The 25,533-nt window shown below is 37.3% G+C and overlaps 1 protein-coding gene across 1 annotated transcript in view; it reads right to left on the bottom strand.

Moving 5' to 3' along the window:
• Nucleotides 1-25,533, bottom strand: part of GLIS3 (GLIS family zinc finger 3) — a gene marked incomplete at its 5' end in the record, with an annotated part of 147,192 nt that overhangs the window by 89,116 nt on the left and 32,543 nt on the right. Inside the window, 1 exon segment of the mRNA XM_080637381.1 lies at nucleotides 19,681-20,806. Coding sequence (XP_080493507.1) covers nucleotides 19,681-20,806 — 1,126 coding nt within the window.

A 25,533-nucleotide genomic window follows, 5' to 3' on the forward strand; every position in this document is an offset into this window, starting at 1 on the left:
GGTTGTCCAGAGAAGCTGTGGCTGCCCCGTCCCTGACTGTGTTCAAGGCCAGGTTGGACAGGGCTTGAAGCAACCTGGTCTAGTGGAAGGTGTTCTTGCCCATGGCAGGGGGTTTGGAACTGAAATGATCTTTAAGGTCTCAGGTCCCTTTCAATTATATAGGATTCAATAATCCTATATAACTGAAGGAAAAAAGCCCCCAATACCCCTTAATAATACAGTCTATGATGTCTTTGACACAGTTTATAAATATACCTCAGGATCATTTAGGTTTTTCTTGAAACATTTAAAATCCATTTTAAACATTGTTTTGGAGGTCAAAGCATTTTAAAATTATAAGATTGCAACTTCATTTTTTAGGTAATGACAAAACATTGTTAAACCATGCTTAAAAAGAAGTTATTTAGATGTTACAATATTCAGAAGAATACTATTATAAATAAAGATAATAAGACACGAATACCTGCAGTGGCAGATTAAAGAAAACTCCTTCCTGATTTTAACCCTCCAGATTAAAATCCCTCCTGAATGACTGGAACATTTGTTTGAATGACAGACTGCAGCCCAACTATTTGCTTTGATCAAAGCTTTTTAATTGCTTGAAATTTTAATTTCTTTGCAAAAATTAATATTTTCACCTCTATTTGAGCATGACTGAAAAATATTCTTCAGCTACATTATTCAGGTCACGATTCAGTAACACAATACAATGCTTATAGTTTGGTCTTAAGTTCTTGCAAGCATTTATCTGCAATTTAAAGTAGACTTAATTTAGTACTTAGTTTGAATGATTTAGTTGAAAAGTATTAATATAATGTCCAAAAGCTGAAAGTATTAATATAACGTTCATAATTTTTAACAGTAAGTTTAATTAACCATGCAAACAGGCTACCAACATAACTATTTCTGGTTTCTCTCTACTTTGAGGAACAATTGCAGATATTAACTTTAATGCTCCTGCCACTTTAAGTGAGATCTTTAGAAGCAGGTAGATACATACACAAGTCACATTAGAAAAAACGTATTAAAAGTACCCAGGTTCCCAGTTTATGTTTTTCTAATTTGATGTTGCAGCTTCATTTGCATTGCAAATTTTCCAGTGCTGTCTTCTTGGGACCATATGATTATATATGCATCTCTACTGAAGTATCAATTAAAGTAAAGTGTACCTTGTCTTACTCCTCACATTGCTGATACAGCACTTAACCCTGTGTCAGTAGAAGTAAAGAATACTATAGCAGACAGTTACAAGAAACTGGGGTTTTTTTCAACATCTGTCAATTTGATACTGTCAAAGATCTCTGCTACAGTAGGGAAATCCCAAGCAAGGCAACATGGCAGACCTTTCATCTTGTCACCATACCTAAGGAACTACCTTCAAGTTGAGAAAGCAGACAAAAAAGCACTTCATGAGAGAAAAGAGCAAAAAATGCTTGAGGATCTAGGTCATTGGCTATTCTCTTAACATGGCAGAAAACACTCTCAATATACACAGGTAAAAAGTCATGTTAAATTACAGCATTGCTTCAGAAATAGCACAGGGTTACATGGAATGTCACCAGATGGCACTATTAACATAGTCTTCAAGTTCTTTCAAGCATGTGAGCAAATTTTTAGCCTTAGAAAAAGCTGTTGTTGATGTTGTTTTGGTTACCTCGACAGCAGACTTGTTACAGCCTGGAGGACAAAGCCCCTCTGAGAGAATTAAGCATTACTGAAGAGACAGACTATGTTTACAGCAAATTCAAGGGAGTTGCATTTGCAAGACTTCCCTGAGCTTACTGAGAACCACAGACATCTTTTCTGAGTCTTTCCATAGGAAAGACTGCTGTCTTCAGAGGCATGGCCAGTTGTCAAGAAGCAGCTGTGACAGCTGGGTTGAACCACCATGTATGTCAATGCAGCTGTAATGACATCGCTTTTGCCCATATGAATAAAACCTCAAATCAAGTAAAAAGAGATTTTCCTTCCCCCTGCGTCCTAGGAAAGACCATGTTCTTTGCACTCTGAATATAAAATTCTAATAGTGACAGAGAAGAAGCTATATGGTAGAAATCTAATTTTAACCAACTTTTGCAGTGATGTGAACTGTACAGCAAACCTTCCCTTAAAGTGACATAACCTGAGGCTGCCCTTCAGTGTTCAATTCATGTAATTTAAAAATTTGGAAGAAATTCTGAATATTATATATCCTGTTCTTTGTAACACTTGCATAATGAGTCTTAAATTATTCTGCTTATGCTGATGGAAAATTATAGAGCTAAACATGTTCAACTGGATGGCATAATGACAGTATTTTAGAGAATTCATATTTTTATCTTAAGCAATGTTCATTCCTGTTTTAATATTTCATAACCCTGAGTCAGAAAAAATTGTAGAGGAGAACATCAATGACTATCCTGCAAGAACAGTCAGTTACTTCTTCTTGCCCCTTAAACACTGTTGCACAGTGAACTATTCAGAAAGTTACTCCTGAGATACTGAGTTTTGAAGATAATTTTTTTAAATCCAGCCTGCTATATACAATAATGAAGATGTTACATATCTCTGTGGAATACTAGCCGCTACTGTCCTGAAATCCATCATGCAGAAATATCAGGTTGCCACCTCTAACTGGGGGTTATTCTGTGTGCTTTGGATTTATTATAGAAATCACGGATCTTCTGACAATCCTCTCAAAGAATGTGCTGAGGGGTATAATGAATAACTCTTTGCATTAGAAAGATTCGCAGGACTTTGATCAGTGTCCCAGGAAGCATCAGGTCACAATGAACTGTACAAACTGATTAGGGTCGACCATCATCAGTCTACATGTAAGCACGCCTGTTACTGATTGCCAAATCAACCACAGCAAAACATATTCATTAATAACCATTCATATCTGAACGAACTAGGAGTTCAGCTACTTAATTTGTGTTGAAGTAGTTGTGAGAGTTTTCATCTATCAATCTCATCCCACAGAAAATTAAATCAAGCATAGTATGATGAAAGAGACTGTATGTTATGGTTCATTTTGAAACCAAAATAGAAAGAGACTTGCATGCTGGTTTTTCATTTTGTTGCTGGTTTCATAGAAGAAGTTCAGAATTCATAGGTGAAAGTATCTGGAAAAATCTGAGCCAACAGCCACATGCATTTTAAAGTAAAAGACACAATACTTCTATTTTGTGATATTTCTTTTCCATTCCATAATCAGCCTATGAGTTTAATTACTGATAATGAATTAAACAGATGAAGTATTAAAAAAACCTGAACCTATCCACCTTCTCCTTTTTCCTCCATTAAAATAGTCTTGTGCCTACAACATGCTACTGTATAGATCACACTGAGAATACATAAACCTGTGCGAACAGTCCTGAGAAATGCATGAGGCACATGTCTTGGAAAATTCCTTCTCTCTGCCTAGGCAAGGCATTTAAGAGATCGCAACCCACTGCAGCAAAACACAGTTCTCAGACATCCTGAGAAACTGAAGCTAAGGTGAAAGCTACACTTCGTCAGAAAACTTAAAAGCCTCTCAAGAAGTTCTTTTCTATGTCAGCACTTTATCTCTCCCTGCCAGGCAATCTATTACACAATGCCACTTGGCAATGTCTCTTTTTAAATTAGAAACAGTCCAGCCTAAATAAAATAAAAAAGGTACAGTTGACCACGGCTGTGCTCCTATAAATCAATATTCCAGGAGATGAAGAACAAGCCTGTGAAGCTGACAAAGTAGCATGAAATAACCAGGACACCGCTTGTAGGATACAGCCACTATGATACAGCAGAGATACCCATTCCCTGCTTAGTCCTAGTCCTCATTTGCCCTGCTCCAGTATTCATCCTACCTTGGATAGAGATCACTGGTCCTTACTGCTGTGTTCTAGTTACTGCTTTTTAAGCATTTTCCCATGGTCTCCTTAGGTTTCAGTTCTAGCCCAAATCCAAATTTGTAGCACAGGTCCCTCAGATCATAGAATCATAGAATCGTAGAACAGTTAGGGTTGGAAAGGACCTTAACATCATCTAGTTCCAACCCCCCTGCCATGGGCAGGGACACCTCACACTAAACCATATCACCCAAGGCCTCATCCAACCTGGCCTTGAACACCGCCAAGGATGGAGCATTCACAGCCTCCCTGGGCAACCCATTCCAGTGCCTCACCACCCTCTCAGTAAAGAATTTCTTCCTTAGATCCAATCTAAACTTCCCCTGTTGAAGTTTTAACCCGTTACCCCTTGTCCTGTCACTACAATCCCTAACGAAGAGTCCATCCTCAGCATCCTTATAGGCCCCCTTCAGATACTGAAAGGCTGCTCTGAGGTCTCCACGCAGCCTTCTCTTCTCCAGGCTGAACAGCCCCAACTTTCTCAGCCTATCTTCATACAGGAGGTGCTCCAGTCCCCTGATCATCCTCGTGGCCCTCCTCTGGACTTGTTCCAACAGTTCCATGTCCTTTTTATGTTGAGGACACCAGAACTGCACACAATACTCCAAGTGAGGTCTCACAAGAGCAGAGTAGAGGGGCAGGATCACCTCTTTCGACCTGCTGGTCACGCTCCTCTTGATGCAGCCCAGGATACAGTTGGCTTTCTGGGCTGCGAGCACACACTGAAGCCGGCTCATGGTCAGTTTCTCATCGACCAACACCCCCAAGTCCTTCTCTGTAGGGCTGCTCTGAATCTCTTCTCTGCCCAACCTGTAGCTGTGCCTGAGGTTGCTCCGACCCAGGTGTAGGACCTTGCACTTGGCATGGTTAAACTTCATACGGTTGGCATCAGCCCACCTCACAAGTGTGTCAAGGTCCCTCTGGATGACAACCCTTCCCTCCGGCCTATCAACCGAACCACACAGCTTGGTGTCATCGGCAAACTTGCTGAGGGCGCACTCAATCCCACTGTCCATGTCACTGACAAAGATGTTCAACAAGACCAGTACCAACACCAATTCCTGAGGGACACCACTCATTACTGGTCTCCAGCTGGACATCAAACCATTGACCACAACTCTTTGCGTGCGGCCATCCAGCCAGTTCTTTATCCACCGAGTGGTCAACCCATCAAATTGATGTATCACACACACAGTATCACAGTATGTTAGAGATTGGAAGGGACCTCAAAAAATCATCTAGTCCAATCCCCCCGCCAGAGCAGGAACACCTAGATAAGGTTACACAGGAATGTGTCCAGGCGGGTTTTGAATGTCTCCAGAGAAGGAGACTCCACAACCCCCCTGGACAGCCTGTTCCAGTGTTCCGTCACCCTCACTGAGAAGAAGTTTCTTCTCAAGTTTAAGTGGAAAAATGTCTCTCCAGTTTAGAGACAAGGATGTTGTGTGGGACAGTGTCGAACACTTTGCACAAGTCCAGGTAGATGATTGCTTGTTTCAGCCACCAGATGACAGATACTCTTGACAAGGTTTCTGAAACAGTACATTTCTTGGCTTCCTTCATCAGGACTATAATTTAACTTGATCATGATACACAGCTCTACCCTTTATCGTTGCCTAAATGTAGCTGCTAGAACTGACAATGTCTATTGCCAACAGAGATTTACAAGTACTTCAGTTACTTGAACTTTAGGGACAATATAAAAGGTACACTTTTTTTTTTTTTAAATGTGCTTTTCTCTTGTCTCTCTTTTACTTAAAATCACCTGAGTTAATTCCACTCAAATCTGAATAAATACTAAGACTGTGAAGATAAATGAAGATAAATGATAAATGTTGCTGATGTATATACTCCGGAATACACAAAAATAAGATTCTGTTTCTTGCTATATTCTGCTCTCCTCTGTATTCTGGCATTTTTTATTAGGTCCACCTGATGTTTGTGCGGATAAGCACCACTGCAAAAGACCTTTGAAGTGCGAAATAAAGCCAGTTATATTATAGAAGCACATAGCAGTCTGATCTATAAGATATGTGGATGTCAGTTTGGTAAAACACAGAGTTTAAAAAGAAACAGAGATGACAGAAAATCTGTCACTGCAAACAGAATTCTTAAGTCGGTCACATCATCCAGCTGCAGAAAGATCTAAGACTTTGAAGTAACAACACATGCAAGGACACATGCCCTGACATAATTATAATAAAGTTGTTTTCATCACATGGAGACTTCTGGGTCAAAAGAGTCCTTTCCTTAAGAACTGTCCTTTAAACCTGATAGTGTGACTTTCTTTTTTTTTTTTTTTTTTTTCCCTGTGGAGTGCTTAGAACCATTTAATACTTCACTGTTTGCAATGAAAAAGTCACACTGCTTTCCTTTAGGGTACCAGACATCTCACACTCCCCACCACCATTATACAACTTTTTAACTGGGATAACAGAGGCCTGTGCATGCCTAAATTCCTTAAAATTACACAGCTAAAACCTGCAACTTATGGTCAACCCTTAAAGTGGTTCAGTCCTATTCCAAGTCAAGGGCTTTTGAACTTCAGCAGCGATTTACTGGAGCAAAGAAACACTGTCTTCACTCAGCATCTTAGTGCACAGAGCTAAGCATTGCATGGTATGCAGCTCAGAGACTTCAGATTGTTCATTTACCTAACTGTGAATTCCTACCTGTGAGTCAGAACTGTTCAGCTTGAAAGCCACTGTAATTAAGCTGACATGCCATTCAGTGACCTTGGCATAATCCTAATGAGATCTAAGTCAAAGACAACAATTACTGGAAAAATAGAGGTATGGTTCAAACAAAGAAGAAAGTACTAACTTTTTCTGTGAGCAAGACCAATGTACTTTACAGCAGAGAAACATAATAAACTGCTTTTAAACTGCTTTATCAGCTAAGACTCTTTATCCACCACAAAAAAGTGGCTTGCACCTGGGTAGTACATCTAGCAATAGAATCAGGTAAACAAATCATTCTAAGAGATTAAGTGACTGCAAACTAAGGCCTTTACAACATTTCTTTCAACAGACAAAACACAATGCAGGCATGCCTGTTAAAAAAGTCAGCAATCATTACTACTCCAGAGTTAGCTGAGTTTTCTAGTTACTATTGTACACTGAAGGGTGAGAAAAAGCCACTTATCCACACCACTGTCATTCTCATTGATGGTCTCCTGCCCAAAAAGAGAAGTCAGTTTTGTTCTCTATTGGAATGTTTATTAGCCTTTGAAAAACAGAGGTATTTTCTCCTACTTACAAGTAACAGAAAAAAGCATGTTCATGGCTAGCACTTGATGGGTTTGTACAGCAACACTGAAAAAGCTTTCATGTTTAAGAATGTATTTATATCACTAGTGGCAGGTTATACACTAAAAAAGGAAAATATATGTTTAATATCTTAATAAAACAAAGGGTTGTTGAGCAGATACTCTGAGATCAGCATGAAAAATTAATGATGCCATTAAGCAGTATCAGTCATTTTTATTAGGAAAAGACAAAGGACAGGACAGCATCTGCAGTTCTGTTATTTCGGCCTTTTTTAAAATATACAAATTCAGTTGCCAGCTGGAATTTCAGAGCAAGTTTAGCAAGATAAGTCTTGTTTACAGCTCTAGCACAGTCAACTTTTAATTATTCTTAGATGGTATTGTGATACTTGGGACTTGATTTGTGTTCAAATATTTCTGAATCATCCAAGTTTCTCAAAAGAAATCTATTATTACTGTGAAAGGATTAGTGTCTTGCAACTTAACTATCTGTAGTAGCCTGTCTGTGTTACTTTTCAATACACCTCTAGCAATCTCATTCATGTTCTGCCATCCATATGCCAGATGGTATAATTCCTCAAACAGATCAGAGAAAAACTTTTGATCCTCCACAACACATGGGTATTCTGAAACATCACCACTTAAACCAAAAGGCATCCACACTACAGCTGTCCAATTTTTGTCACCACAAAACACAGCCAAGATTGAGATATTTTGTTTGCTGTTGTAACAGGCAGCAAATGGAGCCAGCCTGTTTTACACAAGATATATTTTATGAAGATACATTTCTAACAAATAAAACAGAGCTTTCTGAAGTTGCAGTTCTCAAAAATCAAAATGTCTGTTTACATACACCTTACAAAGAAAAATTAACCAAAACAGTTTTCAATAGCATCATTACTAAGAATGCGATTCATAACTAGCTCCAAATTCTAACACACCCACACATGTGTGGAAAGCCAGTGAGGCCAAACTTCACATTTTCTGAGATGGATCCCCTGTGAGATAGGTATATGGACCATGTACTATATACTTGCATGCTTACAGGATGCATCTCATTTAACTCTTCTTCAATAATGAAACAATGGCACAATAAAATCCACCTGACCCGAATACCACCACGAAGTTATTCTAGGTGTTAATGACATTTCCCCAGGAAGCCATGTTCAAGGACAGTCAGGTATTCACTGTGAGGTGCCCAACATGCTATGGAAAATACAGCCAAAAGCCTCCGTGTATCTTTGTTGAAAGGGTAGCTATCAAGCTCTTTGCTGCTTCCCTATCCCTTCACATTTCTCACTTCAGATGAAAAGCTCTTACCCATGATAACAGTTGATTTACAGCAAGTTTCGGGTTTTACACCATGAGAACCAATGTAGAAATTCAAACAACTGAACTGCATTTTACAAGGTCATGATTAACTAGCAAAAAATAATACCAATTTTTAATAGTTGGGTTTTGTTTGTGGTTTGGTGTTTATTTATTATTTGTTTGGTTTTTCTTTCTACCGGTTACAATACACTCCAGAATTTTCCTGACAAAAAAATGGGACTAATCTGCAAAAATTGCCAAACATTTTAAAAATCAGGCTTTTTGAAAACTGCCAAGAATGTTTTACGATTCTGACAGTTCTCTCTCATAAGCAGCCAACAGGTACACCTCCAAGCTATCAAGATACTAACACTTCACAAGTTACTACCTATCGGTTGTGTTGTAGTATACCAGAAGTATACAACTAGTCTCTTCCAAATGCAAATTAAAATGTGTGTCTGACTTCAGGAGGTGTAGTGGACTAAGTGTCCAGAAATTACAATTTATCATGGTTGTGCAGGTGGCCAGTAACATGTAAAGCTCTGGTAAAATAATCATTTGAAATTGAGTGCCCATATCCATAGATTAGCTCATCTTCTAACCCTACAAAATCTCGTACATAATTGTATCAGCAAATAAAGAAAACTAGAGTATTTTTCCCTAACTTAAGAAATTTCATCAGCTCTTCATATCAACAACCCAAAGAAGCTTAAATGACCAAACACTGCTAGCAACTCTGGTATAACCAGACTGAGAAGACAGAACCTCAGAACAAAGCATTTCATCTTATCCCACAGGCTAATATAGATGAAAACACTCAAAGAAAATAAATAAATCAAGCAATCAAATAAATAAATAAACAAATACAACACACTATGCCTGCTTCTTACCAGGGACAGATGTGTTTCTTTTACACTTCTAGCTTTTCCAAAACATATGTGCCTTACACAGGTCAAATACTTCACAATTTCCTGTCCAAATTTAAATAACACATTTCAACTACTTTATTCATCTCCATTTGTTTTGGGAGTAGTGACTGTTTGTGGAGGAGGGTTTTCTACAGAATGTACAATTATTTTTCTGGGACTCAAGTGAAATATTTTTCTTTGTAAAGTTTTTAAATTAACTTACAAAGAAAAGCCTATCTGTTATTAAATTTGATGCACAGTTCATTAAGATAAATAGCATTTTGTCTCAGCTTTTAACTTCAGAAGGAAAAACATGCAGTTTCTGGAAACTCTAATGATCAAGCAAGCCAAAACACTGAATGAGTTAATGCAAAGAATGCCAAGTACCATTCAAAAATTGGAAGAGTTTGAGCTATTTAATTCAGCTTACTCTTACCATACAAAGGAATCTTAAGAAGTAGTTGTTTGGTTTGGATTTTTTGTTAAACAAATGCCTTTTGATAAAAATGAAAATTCATAGAATACATAATACCACAGGGTATATATACCCAACCCACAGTAATGAGTCAGATTCTAAAACATTGACAGAACGTTTCTTCTGTTTTCCTCAGTGTCACTCTAAAGGTAAAACAGAATAACTGAGTTTGTGATTTTTTTGACAAAAAAAAAAAAAAATGACCTTGTTGTTTTTATGGCTTATGTCACTAGTCCATTGAGGGAGGCTCTAAGGATCACAAAGACTGTACCTATACGGTCTTACAAAGTTAGACTAACAGCCTAAACTCTGAGCTTGTTGGGTACATGCTAGAATGGATCCAAATACCACATACCCACGATCAGTGTTGTGGACTGCTCCCTCTGCACAGAATTTTGTAAGGACCATGAAAAGAAATCTTCACAACCAATACAAAATTGATTTAATCCTATCTATAAATGTTGAAAATTGGGAAAAAAATGCAAATATGCACAAAAAAAAGAATAGTCAAAACTGGCATATTGTCCTCATCTCATATGATGTAAAGTCTGTTAGTCTAGTTTTCTTCTTTTCCTTTTGAAAGCATGTCAAAGTTATACTACATACCCATGTCCTTCCTCCCCATCCTCCAGAGAAACAAGCAGCAGCTTGTCTATGAAAACATACCACAGCATCTGTTTCCAGTATCAGCAACCAGCACAGATTGTGACAGAAATGTTCTGTATCCACATACTGCTGGACGTGTTCTCTGCATTCACACCTGAGACATGATTCCCCCATTACATCTAAAAGAGAACTTGCAGCTGCCTCTTGCTGAACATTGCTGTAACCTTGCCTTGTGAACTCTAAGTCATTAAAGATCTCACACTTCTCAGTTATATTACATACTATTGAAGAAAAAAAATAGTATCTCAAGATAATGCTGAGAGACAGATGATAACCAACTAGCTTTTACTGTTTTCTGGAAATACAAATAGAGCAGTTTTGTACCAATATATTTGAGCTAAAATTGTATCATAATTTCATGGTCATGGAAATATCTAGGTTCTGGATGAACACAGTCTTCTTTCCTATAAGCAATCAAGAATTCTCCTTATTCAGATCACTTCAGTCTTCTCTGTCTCCCTCAGGTTCAGAGAGCGGCAGGATATACCATTTCTTTGTTGACCAGATACCATTTTTGTTTGATGGTAACAGAGGGTCTGTCACACCAGCACAGACCAGAAGGATACTACTACTAGAGGGATACTAATACTTTAGCCCATGGTGATGGATTCAGTGATCCATCTCATCTTGGAATGAGTAATGGAAAAAAATAAAGCAGCCAGATGCTAATATGATGAAAGAAGAGTAAGAACTGAAGTTAGTAAACAGAACCTGCTACGATAACTTCATTTTTGCTGTCTTCTAAGCCTTGCAAAGAATATCTGCAACATATTACCATTGTGTTTCTTGCACTGAAAACCATAAACGAAATGACGACATTAACCCCAAAGCTTTTCATTGTGGGTGGCTGAAGGATGAGGAGAGAAAATAAGTTTCCAAAGAAGGCATTACCATTTTTTCAAGATGTGTGATGATTCAGAAGCAGCATTATAGGTTAGTCTTGCGTTCAGTGGCTTTTCAACAACTCCGGCCAACCAGAAGCAGAAGACCTCTGCCTTCAGAGGAAATGTTGGCTCTCACAAACACACGACAGACTTTTGAGAACCTTACACAGTTAAAGCAGTTCAATAATCTTGCAGACTGCTTGCTTTTAATTTGGAACCAAACTCTCCACTGATTCACGGAAATACCGTGTTCACAACCAAGGCTTCAGGGAGACTCATTTAGCTGAGTTTAAAAGTCTGAGTTTAACTGGTGACATGCATATTTTCAGTCACTCTGCATGCAGAGCTATCAATTATAATGATTTCTACAGTATTTGCTCAATCTGTATATCTCTTTCCTTGACAAGTTATAGGTTAATGGATCTACTTCACTGATGCAGACATAAAATCAGAGTCACAACCTAGTAGCTCACATTGTTAATTTACATGATGGATTCAGGCCACATTTGTCCAGGGATTCAAAAGCCAAGAGTCCTTGTGAGTCAGTCAGAGCTGAGCAGCCTTGTTTGTCAACAGTGGCTCATTTCTGAAAAAAAGACTCTCGGTAATCGCAGCAGTCTCAACATAAATATTCCTTAATTCAGTTTACGTATAGCCCACTCCTTTAGCCAGAGCAAACCCCACGTTCATGCAGTCTATCAGCTTCTGTAAAAGATTAACATCAAATACTTAAACAAGGTTTGACAAGTGTGTCTGAATCACTTGGGAACTCTAAGATCACAGGACTGAAACTTTGTCATACCAATTATGTAAAGCCACTGGAAAGAAATCCATGCATTTTTGCAAGCAGGCGAAGCAGGCTTTTCATGGAACAAAAGAAGCCTTGTCTTTTTCTATTATGTGACAACTCCTAATTAGAATCAACGATTTTTTTATTGTCGGCCCAGATAAGCTTGTTTGCATAGCTGTAATTTCTTAAAACAGAAATCTGACTGTTACTAGGAAAATACATCCACGGGCATCCATTCCAGACCTTGAAGAACAGTGGCACTGCTTGGTGTTTACATCTGATTAACCATGGAGCCAATTTTCGTAACGTTAAACAGTAAAAAATAAAGAGCCAAAGCAATTTAATTTTGTTTGAGCATATTTATAGAAATGAACCAAGAGTGCCCATAAAGGCACGTTGTCATCTTTTCCTTGAGCTTGTGCCAGTTGATGACCAATAGAATGCATTCAAAGAGGGAGAAAAGAGAGGGAGGGAAATTATTTATAACAACTCTTTGTAACGAGCACACTGCTTCATGGACAGATGAGGAACACTACATCTCAACATTTCATGCAGAAACTGCTCTTAAAAAAGGATTTCTTACCACAGTGACATCTCTCTAAAATGATTCACTTGTGATCTTGAACTTTGTAATGATGTGTATTAATTCTCAAGAGCTGAATACTCACAGAATAAAGTTTCCATATATCCTTAAAAATGATGGTAAGAAATTATCCAACTTAAATCAAAACAGCCTTTAACACATAGGAAAAACAAGCACTCCTAGTGGATAGCAGTGACACTAGAAAACAACCATCATGTGACTATACCAAGGTTTAGCAAACTGAGATACACTGAACAGATCTAATTGGGTTCCACAGCAGTTATAGACAAAACTGTCACAGCATCCTCCCTAGCTCCTCTTCTTGAATTTCCTTTTCTCAGTTAATTCAACTCTCCACACAGACAAACTGCATCTCCCTGTTTCCATGCAGCCTTGTACAGAAAGGTTTGTTCAGCAGTTTTTCAAGCCCTGTTAACACAAAATCAACAGCAATTGTATTTCTATAACAAAAGACTCCACTGCACTGGCTGTATTGGTAATATCCTTGTCCAAAAAGCCAATTTCAAACATTTATAGGAAGTCATGTTCTGAACAGTGCTTAATCTTACTGTCCAGGTCCTTTGGAAACCTACTGTGCAAGTATTTCTCTGTAAAAGTACACAACCTTGTACCACCTGCTAAATGCCACCTCAGCTAATTGGGACTACAGTGGCAGTAGAACAGAATTTCTTCAGGGATCAGAGTGAATCAAGCTGATTCTTGTTTTCCTCAGGCAACTTTTTAAGAGTGATTCAGGTTTTTTTTAGTTTACCATTTATTTATGGTTTGGTACAGCAACAAAAAAATCTCAAAAATATTCAATCAAAATCTTGCCACAGGGAAATGAACATAAAAAATATAATCTTATAAATAAAATATAATCTTTGTGCCTATCCACAAACACAAAGAGATAATAAATTAGAAACCATTCCACAAACATAAGTGTTTGTGCAATTAGGAATGTTCATTGTTATTTTTGGATACTTCACAACCATGTTCTGGATTACAGTGAAACTAAAAAGATGACTGTTTGAAAAAGTTAACTAAAAATCCGTCTTAAATTTTCCAAATATCTAAGTCAAAAGGCAAGAAAAGATGGTTCAAATACTTAACAGAATAATCAAATTATTCATTAGAAGAACAAGAATAAGGTTTCATAAATTTTATGCTGTAACATAAAATATGGGTTTCTGGCTACTGGTTTTCACCTTCATCTGTTCTACATCTGCATGTAGAAAGGAGTTTGCTTTGCATTTTTAATGTATGCGATGCAATGATATTAAGGGTCAGTACTTCGGATACCAAAGGGTTACTTCAGGAGCTCACTGAACTCAACTGAAGTTGTGCATCTTGAGCAGCCACAGGAAAAGCATATATCATTACATTTTGAACTACGGATGCATTAGGTATTTCATACTGAAAGGATAGCATTAAAAGAGCATTAGTACCATTGCTTAGAGATAAGATTTACTTGCTTGGGCTAGGTGCCATCTAATGTGATCACATGAGTTTGAGCTGTTTGTGGAGGCACACCCACAATTCGTAATTTCTTTTTCATTTAAACAGCTAAAATATCCTAACCAAAGCCAGCAGGTTACTAAAATTGCACAAGTTAGGAAGTCTTAGCTTTATGGTAGCAAATTAAAACTCAGCTTTTTGGTGTCTATACACCATTATACAGTCAAATTACTCATACATCACTTCCTTTCCCATGGTATTTCTGTTTTAGTTAGTTTAGTGAATTAAAATATATATATATCTATAGTTTCTACTTTTTCGAAACTCTAGTGCAATACAGGATTTGATATGGCCTTATCACCAAAAAACAGTGGCATGTACCGTACTTAAAATATATAGTACATGCTATATATAACACACCATATGAAAGCACATTGCTAAAGCCTTTAGATGAAAAAAAAATCCCAACAATTTTTACAGGATGGATTTAACGGTTTTAATCAAAATTTCATCTTGAACACCATTTTCCAAGTACATGTTCTTCAAGTAGCATACATAGCTTCTATCTAAATATGCTTGCTCACCTTAAGATATTTACTTGTGTCTCAAAAAAAGCATTATACAAGTGTGTTAAGTTTTATGGGGTTTTATTTTAACCGTACCTTCTATTTTACATGATTAGTAGGCTGTGTGTTGCAGGATAATTTTAGATATTTAGCAGATGTTACATGGATGTTGCTTCAAATCTGAGAGGGATACTAACAATGTTATTAGTTTCTATCACATCAAGCAGCTGTGACAAAAAGTGCCGTATAAGTACTACTATCCCATGCTACAAAATATTAATGGCATTGTGCTGAAGCATAGCTCAAATCTCACAGAAAGCAGAAAGATTTAACTCAGTGTCAAAATGTCAAAAGGGGAAGCATTCCTAGTGTACCTGAATGAAACTGCGAGGAGAGAGCCTGAAATCTATCTCTAACAATATGCTGTTGCCATTTACACCAGAATAAACATATTAAGCTCAGTGATCACACATCATGACAAGAAGACTAATTAAGTACCTCTTATTGCAGCTGAACTTGAAAAGTACAGTAATACTCACTATAAAAGAAGGAAGATTGAGTAGAAAATAACCTCACAGGTTGAGCCAAAAAGAGCAAAAGTTCAGCATTTGCCAATTGCTGCTGTGGAGTTTTCACAGCTAATGAAAATTCTCTTTTTTTCTAATCCAGAGGAAATCTGAGGGAACCTCAGATACCACTGGGTGGTAGCTGCTGGCAAATGTTACAGATTTTATCTCAAACACCGGCATATTAAGTGCTTGCATTTCAACATCCTTTTTTTATTCAACTTTTTCTTCTTTAACTTATTCCTACAAAGTACAAGCTAATGCAAAGATAAATAAATAAATAAATAAATACAAATCATTTGACATGCCATACCTACTTTATATAAAGAATCATAGTATCATAGAATAGTTTGGGTTGGAATGGACCTTCAAAGATCATCTAGTCTAACTCCCCAACATCTTCCAATAAGAAGTTTAGGAATAGACACTACATATATTTTACCATGTCATTAATATTGGTTTTTTTCAGTCTTTAAACCAGGTCACTGGAAAGAAGAACGCATTCCAGATGCAGTCAAGTTAGAACAGAACCTGAAACGTGTTTCAATGACAAGTGAGGGAGACCAATACATTGTAGCAGCTATTTAATGAATTCCTATTCCAAACAAGTCAAATTGAAGTGAGGACTTCTGCATGCAGGTACTCCTTAATTTCACAAATTTCCATGTAATAAAGCAAGGCCAAATAGATTCATCTACTTTGGCTTCCATTACAAAACAAAAAGCAAGCCTCCATTAAAATAATGCTTTTTAAAATTGAAATGCCTTCTAAAAAGGGGCAGGAATGAAAAATGCACCGTGACTTTTCAGTACACAGAGAAAGTATACTGGATCAAATTGCTAAAACCTAATCTGAACATGCATCTTCATCAGAGAATTCAGTTAAAGCTGGAAAAAATGAGCCTGATTCACAGAACAACAACAACATGAAACAAATCTATCAGGATCAGTACGCAATTATTTTCCACTCCACCCTCGTTTGTTTCATGCAGAGGGACAAGTATATGCTGAGATTTTGACCTTAAGAATGCTTGACTTTATGTTCGGATCTGATCATCACAAGTTTTTCTATGCTGCTATCTGATTGATACTCACTCTACAACACGTTCATATTCCAAAACTGAAGAAGACTGATCGTCCAGAACAAGAAGGAACCAATGACTAAAGTATCACTTGTAGCTTTAATATATAATTTCAAATTTTTGTTACATAGATAAATAGGAACTATTTCAGATGTGGCAAAACTACTGCTGAAGTCAAAGGAATATTCTACTTGACTCTGATTTTAACTGCAGTCCTAGCTGTTCTTCAAGTCTCTTCTCAAATATATAATTTCATCATCACAGAGTGGTAACACAGAAGAATAAAATGATTTTAAGAAGCTCAGCTTGTAATTAGTTGTGCATCTGATTCTGTGTCACAGTTACACAACTTGGAAGTAACTCTCACCTTGTAATACTAAAACCTTGCAAAGCTTGCTGAACTATCACAGCAATCCACTGGGATACAGAAAACAGTGTAAGATGATACACTTTCTGCACTAATCTGCACAGGAACAAGTACTGCATGATGAATATACTGACTAGGACCCATTACAATATATGCTTAATGAGAAGACTGTCTCTTGCAAAATGTTAAGAACTATCAACACATACAGTGACTACTGTGTGATGTCACTAACGTGACTAGTGTTAACTGGCTGCCTTTGATTACAGGATGTCTTGATAAGTTCCTTCCAAAGACCTATTGCTTCTGATATATGTTCTCTGTAGTAAAGCTGGTTGGCTCATGTAATAGATGTGACATCTTTCCTTCCCAGCTCTGTCTACTACACTGCCTTTTATGAGTCTGTAAACTGCAGTGGACGTAAACTTTTAATGTTCTTAGTGAAAGAGGCATAAATAAACTATAGAAAGACTGTAGGTGGACAAATAAAGATTCTGAATTATTGTTTTATCTTAAATGCATACATTCATACAGGTTTGGTGAAAAGCTTGAGATTTCTTTTGCATATTTTTTGTTAATTACAGAAATCATACTTTATGATCATCTTGCCCAAAGTGTTCTCCTTAGTACCTCACTTTAAAACTCAGTTTAAAACATTAAACTAAATTGATATGAATATAAATTTCACTGCTTGGTGAAAAAGGTATGAAGTCTGGCTGAAGAACAGTTTCCTAAATATATTGAGATACTTCCAGACCATGGTTCCTGGGCATTAGAAAGCCAAATACTCTTCCAAATTCACATCACTTGTGAAATGATAAAGGGAGAAGACAGCAAGCTGTTCCTCTCAAACCCTTCTAAAGAGGAGGTCTATGTTCCAGATTTCTACCCACATTATGAGGGTTATTATGTCACTTTATTTCTACATTTCATTACGCTTACAACATGAAAGCAAGATGAGCATGTGGCTGCTGGTTCTGATATGCAAACTTCTTGGCACTATCTAGCAATGATTCAGCAATACTTGATGAAGTTCAGTGAAATTAATCACACTTTTTAATGTTTATGAAAGCAATCCTCTCTGAGAAGCTAATACAGACACCTCTTACATTTTTGTGGCACAGCGTGATGTCACACATACTTTAGTTTAGATTTAGTTATCTTAAAAATTTTACCATATGAAGTACTCTATCCTCTTAAACATTAACATATTTATCACCAGTAAATGACAATTTCTTCAAAGCTAAGGACTCCTGGTGGAGGCCTCATAATGAGGTCACTTCTCACTTATATGGGAAGGTCACTGTAAGCATCCTTTCTGAATAGGCAGGGCAGAGAATATATAGTGATACCAACACAATGTTTTCCCTGGTCTACTGGATCCCTCACCATAATTCTCCCACTAGAAGATGCTGGGTACCTCCATTACTCTTTTTACAGTGCTTTCACCATTCCAGCTCTCTTCCTTTATACCGTTTTCTGCCCTCACTCATCTGTTGATGTCTGTTTCTGTTCCTTTTCTCCAGGTGCTATTCCCTTAAAATATTACTTTCTTTACTCCTAATAATTCTTTTTTCTCCTTTTCTCTCTCACCACAAAGCTGACAAGAAATCCTTGGAGAGCAACTGAAATTAATGGTAAACTCTGATACAATATATCTGGAGAGCAGAAAAGACAGTATCATGGAATTTTTTAAAAAGTATCCAGAACGCCCGAGTTCAGAGTCTGGTGTGACTAAAGGGAAAGGTAAAGAGTCTCGCTAGTGTTGTGACCCAATCTCTACCAAATCCGTTAAATTTAAGAGAGAAATCTAGGAAGATATCTGCTCTCCCTCAAGGAGATTGGCCCTTTGCTATAGCAAAAGTGAAATAAAAAAGTTTTCCCTATCTACTGCACAAGCAAACATCTACATCATGGTAAGAAAACTATTTAACTAGGCACACAAATAGAAATAGACTCCCGGACCAATTTACATTTCATAACATATAAATATGGGGTTTTTTCAAGTGAATAATATGCAGCAGTTATTCCTAGAAATTATACACTCATTATTTTATTAGATTATGCTGAGGACTGGAAACAGCACTGGTGAGATTACTTTCTGTTGGCACAAAGTAAGCACACAGCAAAAGTAAGCTACTCATCATCCAAAATACAGACTATATGTAAGGCCAATCAAGATTCTGAAGTACAGAAATTACAGGTTGTTCATTGGAATTTAAACATAGAGTGATTCTATGCTTTACTGGCTGGATTGTTATCCCATGTGATTACATATGTGTGAGACTGACTTGCAATGACCCTAAGAAAAACAGCAAGAAAAACTCTAGGGGTTGACTGCTCATTGTTAGAATCTGCAAACAGAGAAATTATGTGCTTAATTCCTACTGTATTCATGAAAACAAGGTTGTGGGTCTAATTTTTTTAGTAATGAAACAAATAACTGCCTTGAAAAATACCCAATTCTTCTCAGTTTTTCATGGTAGAATTATGCAAGATCCTGAAAATTCCATGAGGCAAGAGTAAAATTGTGCCATTTATTCTGGAGCACTTTTCCCATGTGTTTCCTTCATACAGGTACTTAAGTACTGAAGGTGCTTTAAGTTGTACTTTATCAAGGTCTACTAAGTCAATTTTGCAGTCTACAGCAAAAGATTATAAAATTAGAAAATAACATTTTGGCCACTCCTGTCTGTCACTGCATATCCAATTAAAGACTACCTTTCCTTTCAGTCTAGGGGGAAAGATGGAACAGTCATTCATTCACACAGACTAGTTAAAAAGCACACCATTAACCTGGAAAAACAAAGGTAGAATTACAAATTCTTTGTATTTTCATGAATAATAGAAGACCTGTTATTGGTAAGAGAGACAGAATTCAGACTTACTGTGCATTTGTTTGGCTTCTCTCCTGAGTGGACTCTCATGTGAATCAGCAGTTTATAACGGGCATTAAATGGCTTGTACCTTCGTGGACACCCTGCCCAGAAGCAAGTAAAGTCCTCTCCTTTCCTCTGATCTATATGAATCTTCTCTATGTGCCGCACAAGTTCCTCTTGCTGGTCATACAGTGCACCACAGTCTAACCAACAACAGCCATACTTGCCGTTGAAATCGCTTGACTCGCTGTTTTCATCAAGCAGGGAGCCTGGGGCAGAAACAGGCACAGCCAATGGGTGAATGCAACTGGGGAGGTTGTGTGGATGCCGGTGCTGGTGAGCGTGGTATGGTGGTGGTGGCCCTTGAGAAGGAGGTGGTGGTAGCACGGGTGGAAGAGGCATGTCAACCATATGACTAGAGAAGTTGTCCAGCTGTCCATCTTTCAGGATGTCCACCACCTGGTTGTCTGCAGGCAGCATGCCCGCGTGGATCACCATGTTACTTGCAACATCCATCTCCAAGCTGGCTTGGTCCAGCTGCTGCATCCGCTGGTACTCGCCAGCCCCATTATCAGTGTACCCTGAGAAGGTGACATTACCATTAGACATGAGGAGGACCTTCTGGGCAGATGGAATAGAGCAATTTTGGGGCATACAGCTTCCTCTCACTCCCAAAAAATATCCATAGACCTCAGGCTGTGTGGTGACATTTTCTGGTGATGTCCTGGAACTGTTGATGTAGGACACCAGAGAGTTTGGGGATGTATGGATGATTGTATTGAAGTCAATCCCAATGCCATCAGACAGAGGAGACAGAAAGAGTGATCTTTTTTTGGAGCAGGCTGATTGAGGCCAGGCTGAGGAATGATGAGGACTAGTGTAAGGGGAATGGTTATTTTCTGTGCCATATAAGTAGGACAGTAATGAGTTAGATATGCAGTTACCTGACACGGATGTTCCAGGTGAAAAATTTAGTAAGTCCCCAAGCTCACTGCTGTTTTGAAAACGTTGGTCAGCAGCAGCAGAAGGAAGTGTCTTGCACCCATGCAACCACTCTTGCTTAACACTCAAAGTGGACTGACTTTCTGACAAGCTTAATGTCATAGAGGACAGAGACTCATGCGTCAAGAGCAACCTAGAATAAAGACACAATAAACTAAGTAAGCAGTTAGACAATTCAACAGTAGTCCTTCTATTTTCACACACACGTAAAAGTAAACAAAGGCTACATGTGAAGAAAGTTCTCTGGAATTTTAACTACTCAAATTCAGCACTCTCAGTTAATGTACCAGCAGGCATACATGGGCAATACGTATGTAACAAGGTCACTTAGGAAACCAACTTTAAAACTTCAAGATTTTAAAGAAAAGTTGCTGTAAATGTTCTTGATATATCACTGCAGAAATCAATGCAAATCTGTTCATCAGCTGTGGTATAAATAGGTTTGGGCTTCTGAAGCCAAAGCATTATGCTCCTGCCTTGTATGAAACTTGTATTGATTTGAGTCTACTATTATTTTGCTGGCAAAGAACAGGAAGAAGACTTATTAATAAAGAATAAATATTTAACCTGAATGTAATTGTAATGCATACCAATAGTAGTCTTTACAGAAATAACTTAAGTTTATAAATACAGATATCTAACTTTACAAACCAAACAAAATGAATAATGTAGAAGAGCTGCTTGAAGTGGTTTATTTAGTTTTGATCTGATGATGTATCTGGCACCAAGTCAGTAATCTAAATCTTCATTAAAGTGTAATCTTGCTATTATCATTGTTTTTCACAGAAATAATGTGAAACTTACTTATACTGCAAATATTCTACTGGTAGCTTAAAAAAAGAGCTCATAAGCTCTTAACAGTACTGTTTTATACTGAAAGGTATAAAAAGGAAATATAAGAACATCAAGGTCCCTTGTTCATGGCTGCAAATGATGGGTAAAGGCCAAGCGGATTTATGTCTTTATGTTTTCAGTTCACATGGCAGACTTAGATCTTCTGTCAGCCAGCAGTGCTATCAGTGTATTAATTTCAATTTTTAAGGAGCTCTAGCAGTAGAAAGAACCAGGTATGCAGCTAGATAAACCTGGAGATCTCATAGACACAGAAGCCTCTGCACCTTACATTTTGGGATTAATTCCTGGGTTAATTATCTTCACAATAAAGTTTAAAAAAAAACATAGAATTTCAATGATGGATTGAATAAATGGCAAATTTAGTTTCTCTTCCACACCTAAATTGCATTTTTTAAGGTAGACAAGTCAATCACTGCTTCTTACCATCTCACATAAAACCCAAGATCCACAATAGTTCCCTCTATCGTACAAAGACTTCAGGAGGTCAAATTAACTTTGAAAAGACAGCTAATACGTGCTTATAGGTACCCTGAATACCAGTAGGTACTTTAAACACCAGGTGTTGGAATATATTTTCTAAAAGCTCTAAATAAACAGTATACAAAATATTTGCATGCAATATTCCACAGGCACTGTCAAGCAGGTAAGGAATAACGTATTTACAAAGGTATTCCTGTAGTTATTTATAACTATTTTACTGCATGTTTTTATGTTGCTACAAACCTCCATTTTTGGAAAGAGAAAAGTATGCACCATAAAGAAAATAAATAAAATCAAATCTCATCTGTTTCTTGATACATACACGGTTACAGCAAGCTTCTGAGGAGGCACTTCTACCTATTTGACTTGCTTCTTTTTTTTAACAGTGAAGCAAGTTCTCACATCCACTCAGGGTAAGCAATATTGCAGTTGCTTCTGAGTTTCTGCAAGATTTTCTTACAGATACTGCTTCAGGAACACAGAACCATGTGTTCTGTTTAGGCTCATACTTGCATCATATGTCTGCACTACAGCCGTACTGCAGCGACCACAGCTTTGTTTGAGATAAATGAAACTACTTAAGTAGTGGTTGGTGGTAGGCTGAAACTGGGAATCCTATTTAAAACAATATCAGTCAACCCAAGAGAGCAAGAACAGATCCTAACAACTGCTCTGGAGATATTCCCAGTGAATTTACCACATTTCCATGATTTTGCTTTTTGTAAATTGACTTTTTGCCTCTGAGATCTGTGGATTATCTTCCAATTAGACCAGCAAGGATAAAAGAATATACGAAAACACTAGGCAAGGTCATTCAGGTGAGAGAAATGTATATAGTTTTCCATGCTCAGATCTAGCCTTAGAAGTTAAAGATGAAAAATCACAGTGTCTTTGTTATCTTATTCTGCTTATCACATGAGAACACCCTGAATGATGGGATTTTTTTCCTAGTAGTTAGTATTGCAGCATTTTCAAACACTTAAGAGTCAAACAATATGAAGAAAGAAAAGCCATTTTGCAGTGACTTTTATTTAAAGGCTGGATCATGCTACAAGAACACAGCTCAGTCATTGCTGAATAGCTGGAGATGGGGAATTGATTGTCAGGGCACCCTGGCTGCCCTCTCAGCTCTCTTTTGTCTGGAGGGGAAGATTGGCACAGGCTGAGGGAGAGACAAAGCAATTTGCAGGTGTTGCATCTGTGCACTGAGATACCTCATGAACACTGAAAATGTAGCTCTAAATATTACCCAGCCTTGCTGTGGTGACCTACAGGATCGACGGGTAGATGTTCCTTTGCTCAAGATACTTGCTTTGTAATGGATTGTTGATTTGCTGAACACTGTTTTGTAAGAAACATCCTGTTCAGGCTGAATGTCAGCATAGGCTACTGTTACGAAGGTTATGTTACTCCATCAGGGTTTAAATGGCACTTTCAAAAGACACCACTGAAGAAAAGCACAATTAATATGCTGACTACAGTTTGCATTGAGAGAAATGAGAAAAATGGCATTGCTATACAAGGTCAATGTGGTGCAAGATTCAGATCAAAAGGGATAATTATTTGTTCAAAAAAAAGAATATTAAGGCTGTTGGGTCTGTTATCAATGGGTTTGCTAAAGTTCAGTTCATTATAGGGCAGTTAAATCATGTTAGTATGCCGTGACCCCTAAACAGCTCCAAAGCCTGCAACAGAGCACGAGGAGTAAATAAGGTTTGATTTTTCCATATGTGTGTGTATATATTTCTGGAAAATACAAATAGGGTTGGTTTGGGCTTTTTTGCTGTTTGATTATTTATTTTCTTTTTTAAGTAGGAAAAAAATAATTCATCAACGTAACAAATCTGATTTTGTAATGTCAAGAATTTTAATCAGATGCCTAACAGAACCAGTGTCATTCAAAAAGCTTCTAATGCATAACACAAAGGGACATACCCACCAGTGAAGCCAAAGAAAAAACTGCATTTCAAAGGTCTCAGAAGAAAACGAGCAAACAAACACTTTGGCCTAGAATTTCAAGTACACAGTAAGAGCTGGATAATCAGAAGAAGCCTCAGATTAAGCCTCTAAACTCAAAAGCAATGAACATTCCAACTCCCAAAACAAAGAAAATTCCTTTAAAACCCAGCCTATACTGTGACTAAGTAGTTTTCTGGAGGAAAATGAATACAGGTAATAGGAAAATGAAGGGCCAGCTATACCATTGTGCCAGATTCTCAGATGGTGTTAATTGGCACGTCTACTTATTGTAATCTAAACCAGTTTGAGATCTTTTATCAATGTTTACAAGAGATTACTTGTAATTACTTTCTCTTCTTCCTCTGTGTACAGAGGCCACAGTGTCAAGTATAACCTTACACATAAACTCCTACATACACAAGACTCCTACCCATAAACATGGAAGAGTCAAAACTATGTTTTCTTATGTTTTTGCTTTGTCTTCAGTTTTACTAGCCAAAATCCTTTTGCTCTTTCCTAGGATGCTTTTTGACTTACATCAAAGTGAATCACAATATTGCATCTGGTTTCAAGCAGAATAACTGAATATTCTGAAAAAGTTTTTGGGAAACTCAAAAAAGATGGGAAAGGTTTTATCCCTCATGGAATATATACGAAAAATGCCAACTTTTTTCTTTCTTCTATCAGCAAAAATCAAGGCAAGTCTTTCTGGCTTGATTCAGTTCAACAAGTAATTTGGTTTGGATTGAGTTTCCATTGCACCGTTCATGATGCCTGAGAGATACAGCTGAGGGAAGGCACTCAGCCTGTGAAGGACTATGGAGTCACTCTGGGCAACTGGTTTAGGTCTATGCAGTTTATTGCTGAAAAAACTTAAAAAAAAAAAAAAAAAAAAAAAAAAAAAAAAAAAAAAAGTGTCTCAATAATCTGTCAATTAAAACCTAACTTTAAACTTGTTTTGCCCTATTAGATTGTCAATTTGAGGGCAAATTGCTGAAATGGACATTCTTTGTGTGGCAAACTGATTTTATATCATCTTCCTTGATAAGTCATTAAAAGAGACTCTAGGGACACTAGAGACTCTATTCTGCCAGAGTTTCAACTTCAGTTCACCCTTAGTAAAAGTTTCTTTAAAATAAGAACAAAAATGTATAATTCGGTGCTGACATAGTACACCCAACCACACATTCAGATTAAAACAACAGTGTTTGGAACCATACAGGCACACCTACAACTTATTAAGTAAGTAATAATTACTTAATTTTTATATCATCAGTTCTGTCTCAAAGGCACATCTCTGGATTTGTCATTTATCATCACCTTAGCACTGAATGTTTTTTGTTGAAACATGTATAGATAATTAATCTTGTAAATTGTCCTGGGGAACTCAGTCTTTACAACTGAAGCAACAAGAAATGTCATAAACTATCTTAAAGTAGAGTAAAGCAAAATTTTCTTCCAGTTACATAACACCAATTTTAATTATTTCAACAATGCTCCTTGCCTTGTAATAAAGTGATGTAGGAAAAGGGAAACTGTCGTGAGAGTAAAGACTCTTGTGGCCTT

This window comes from Psittacula echo (assembly GCF_963264785.1).
Source record: "Psittacula echo genome assembly, chromosome: Z".
Classification (NCBI taxonomy): domain Eukaryota; kingdom Metazoa; phylum Chordata; class Aves; order Psittaciformes; family Psittacidae; genus Psittacula; species Psittacula echo.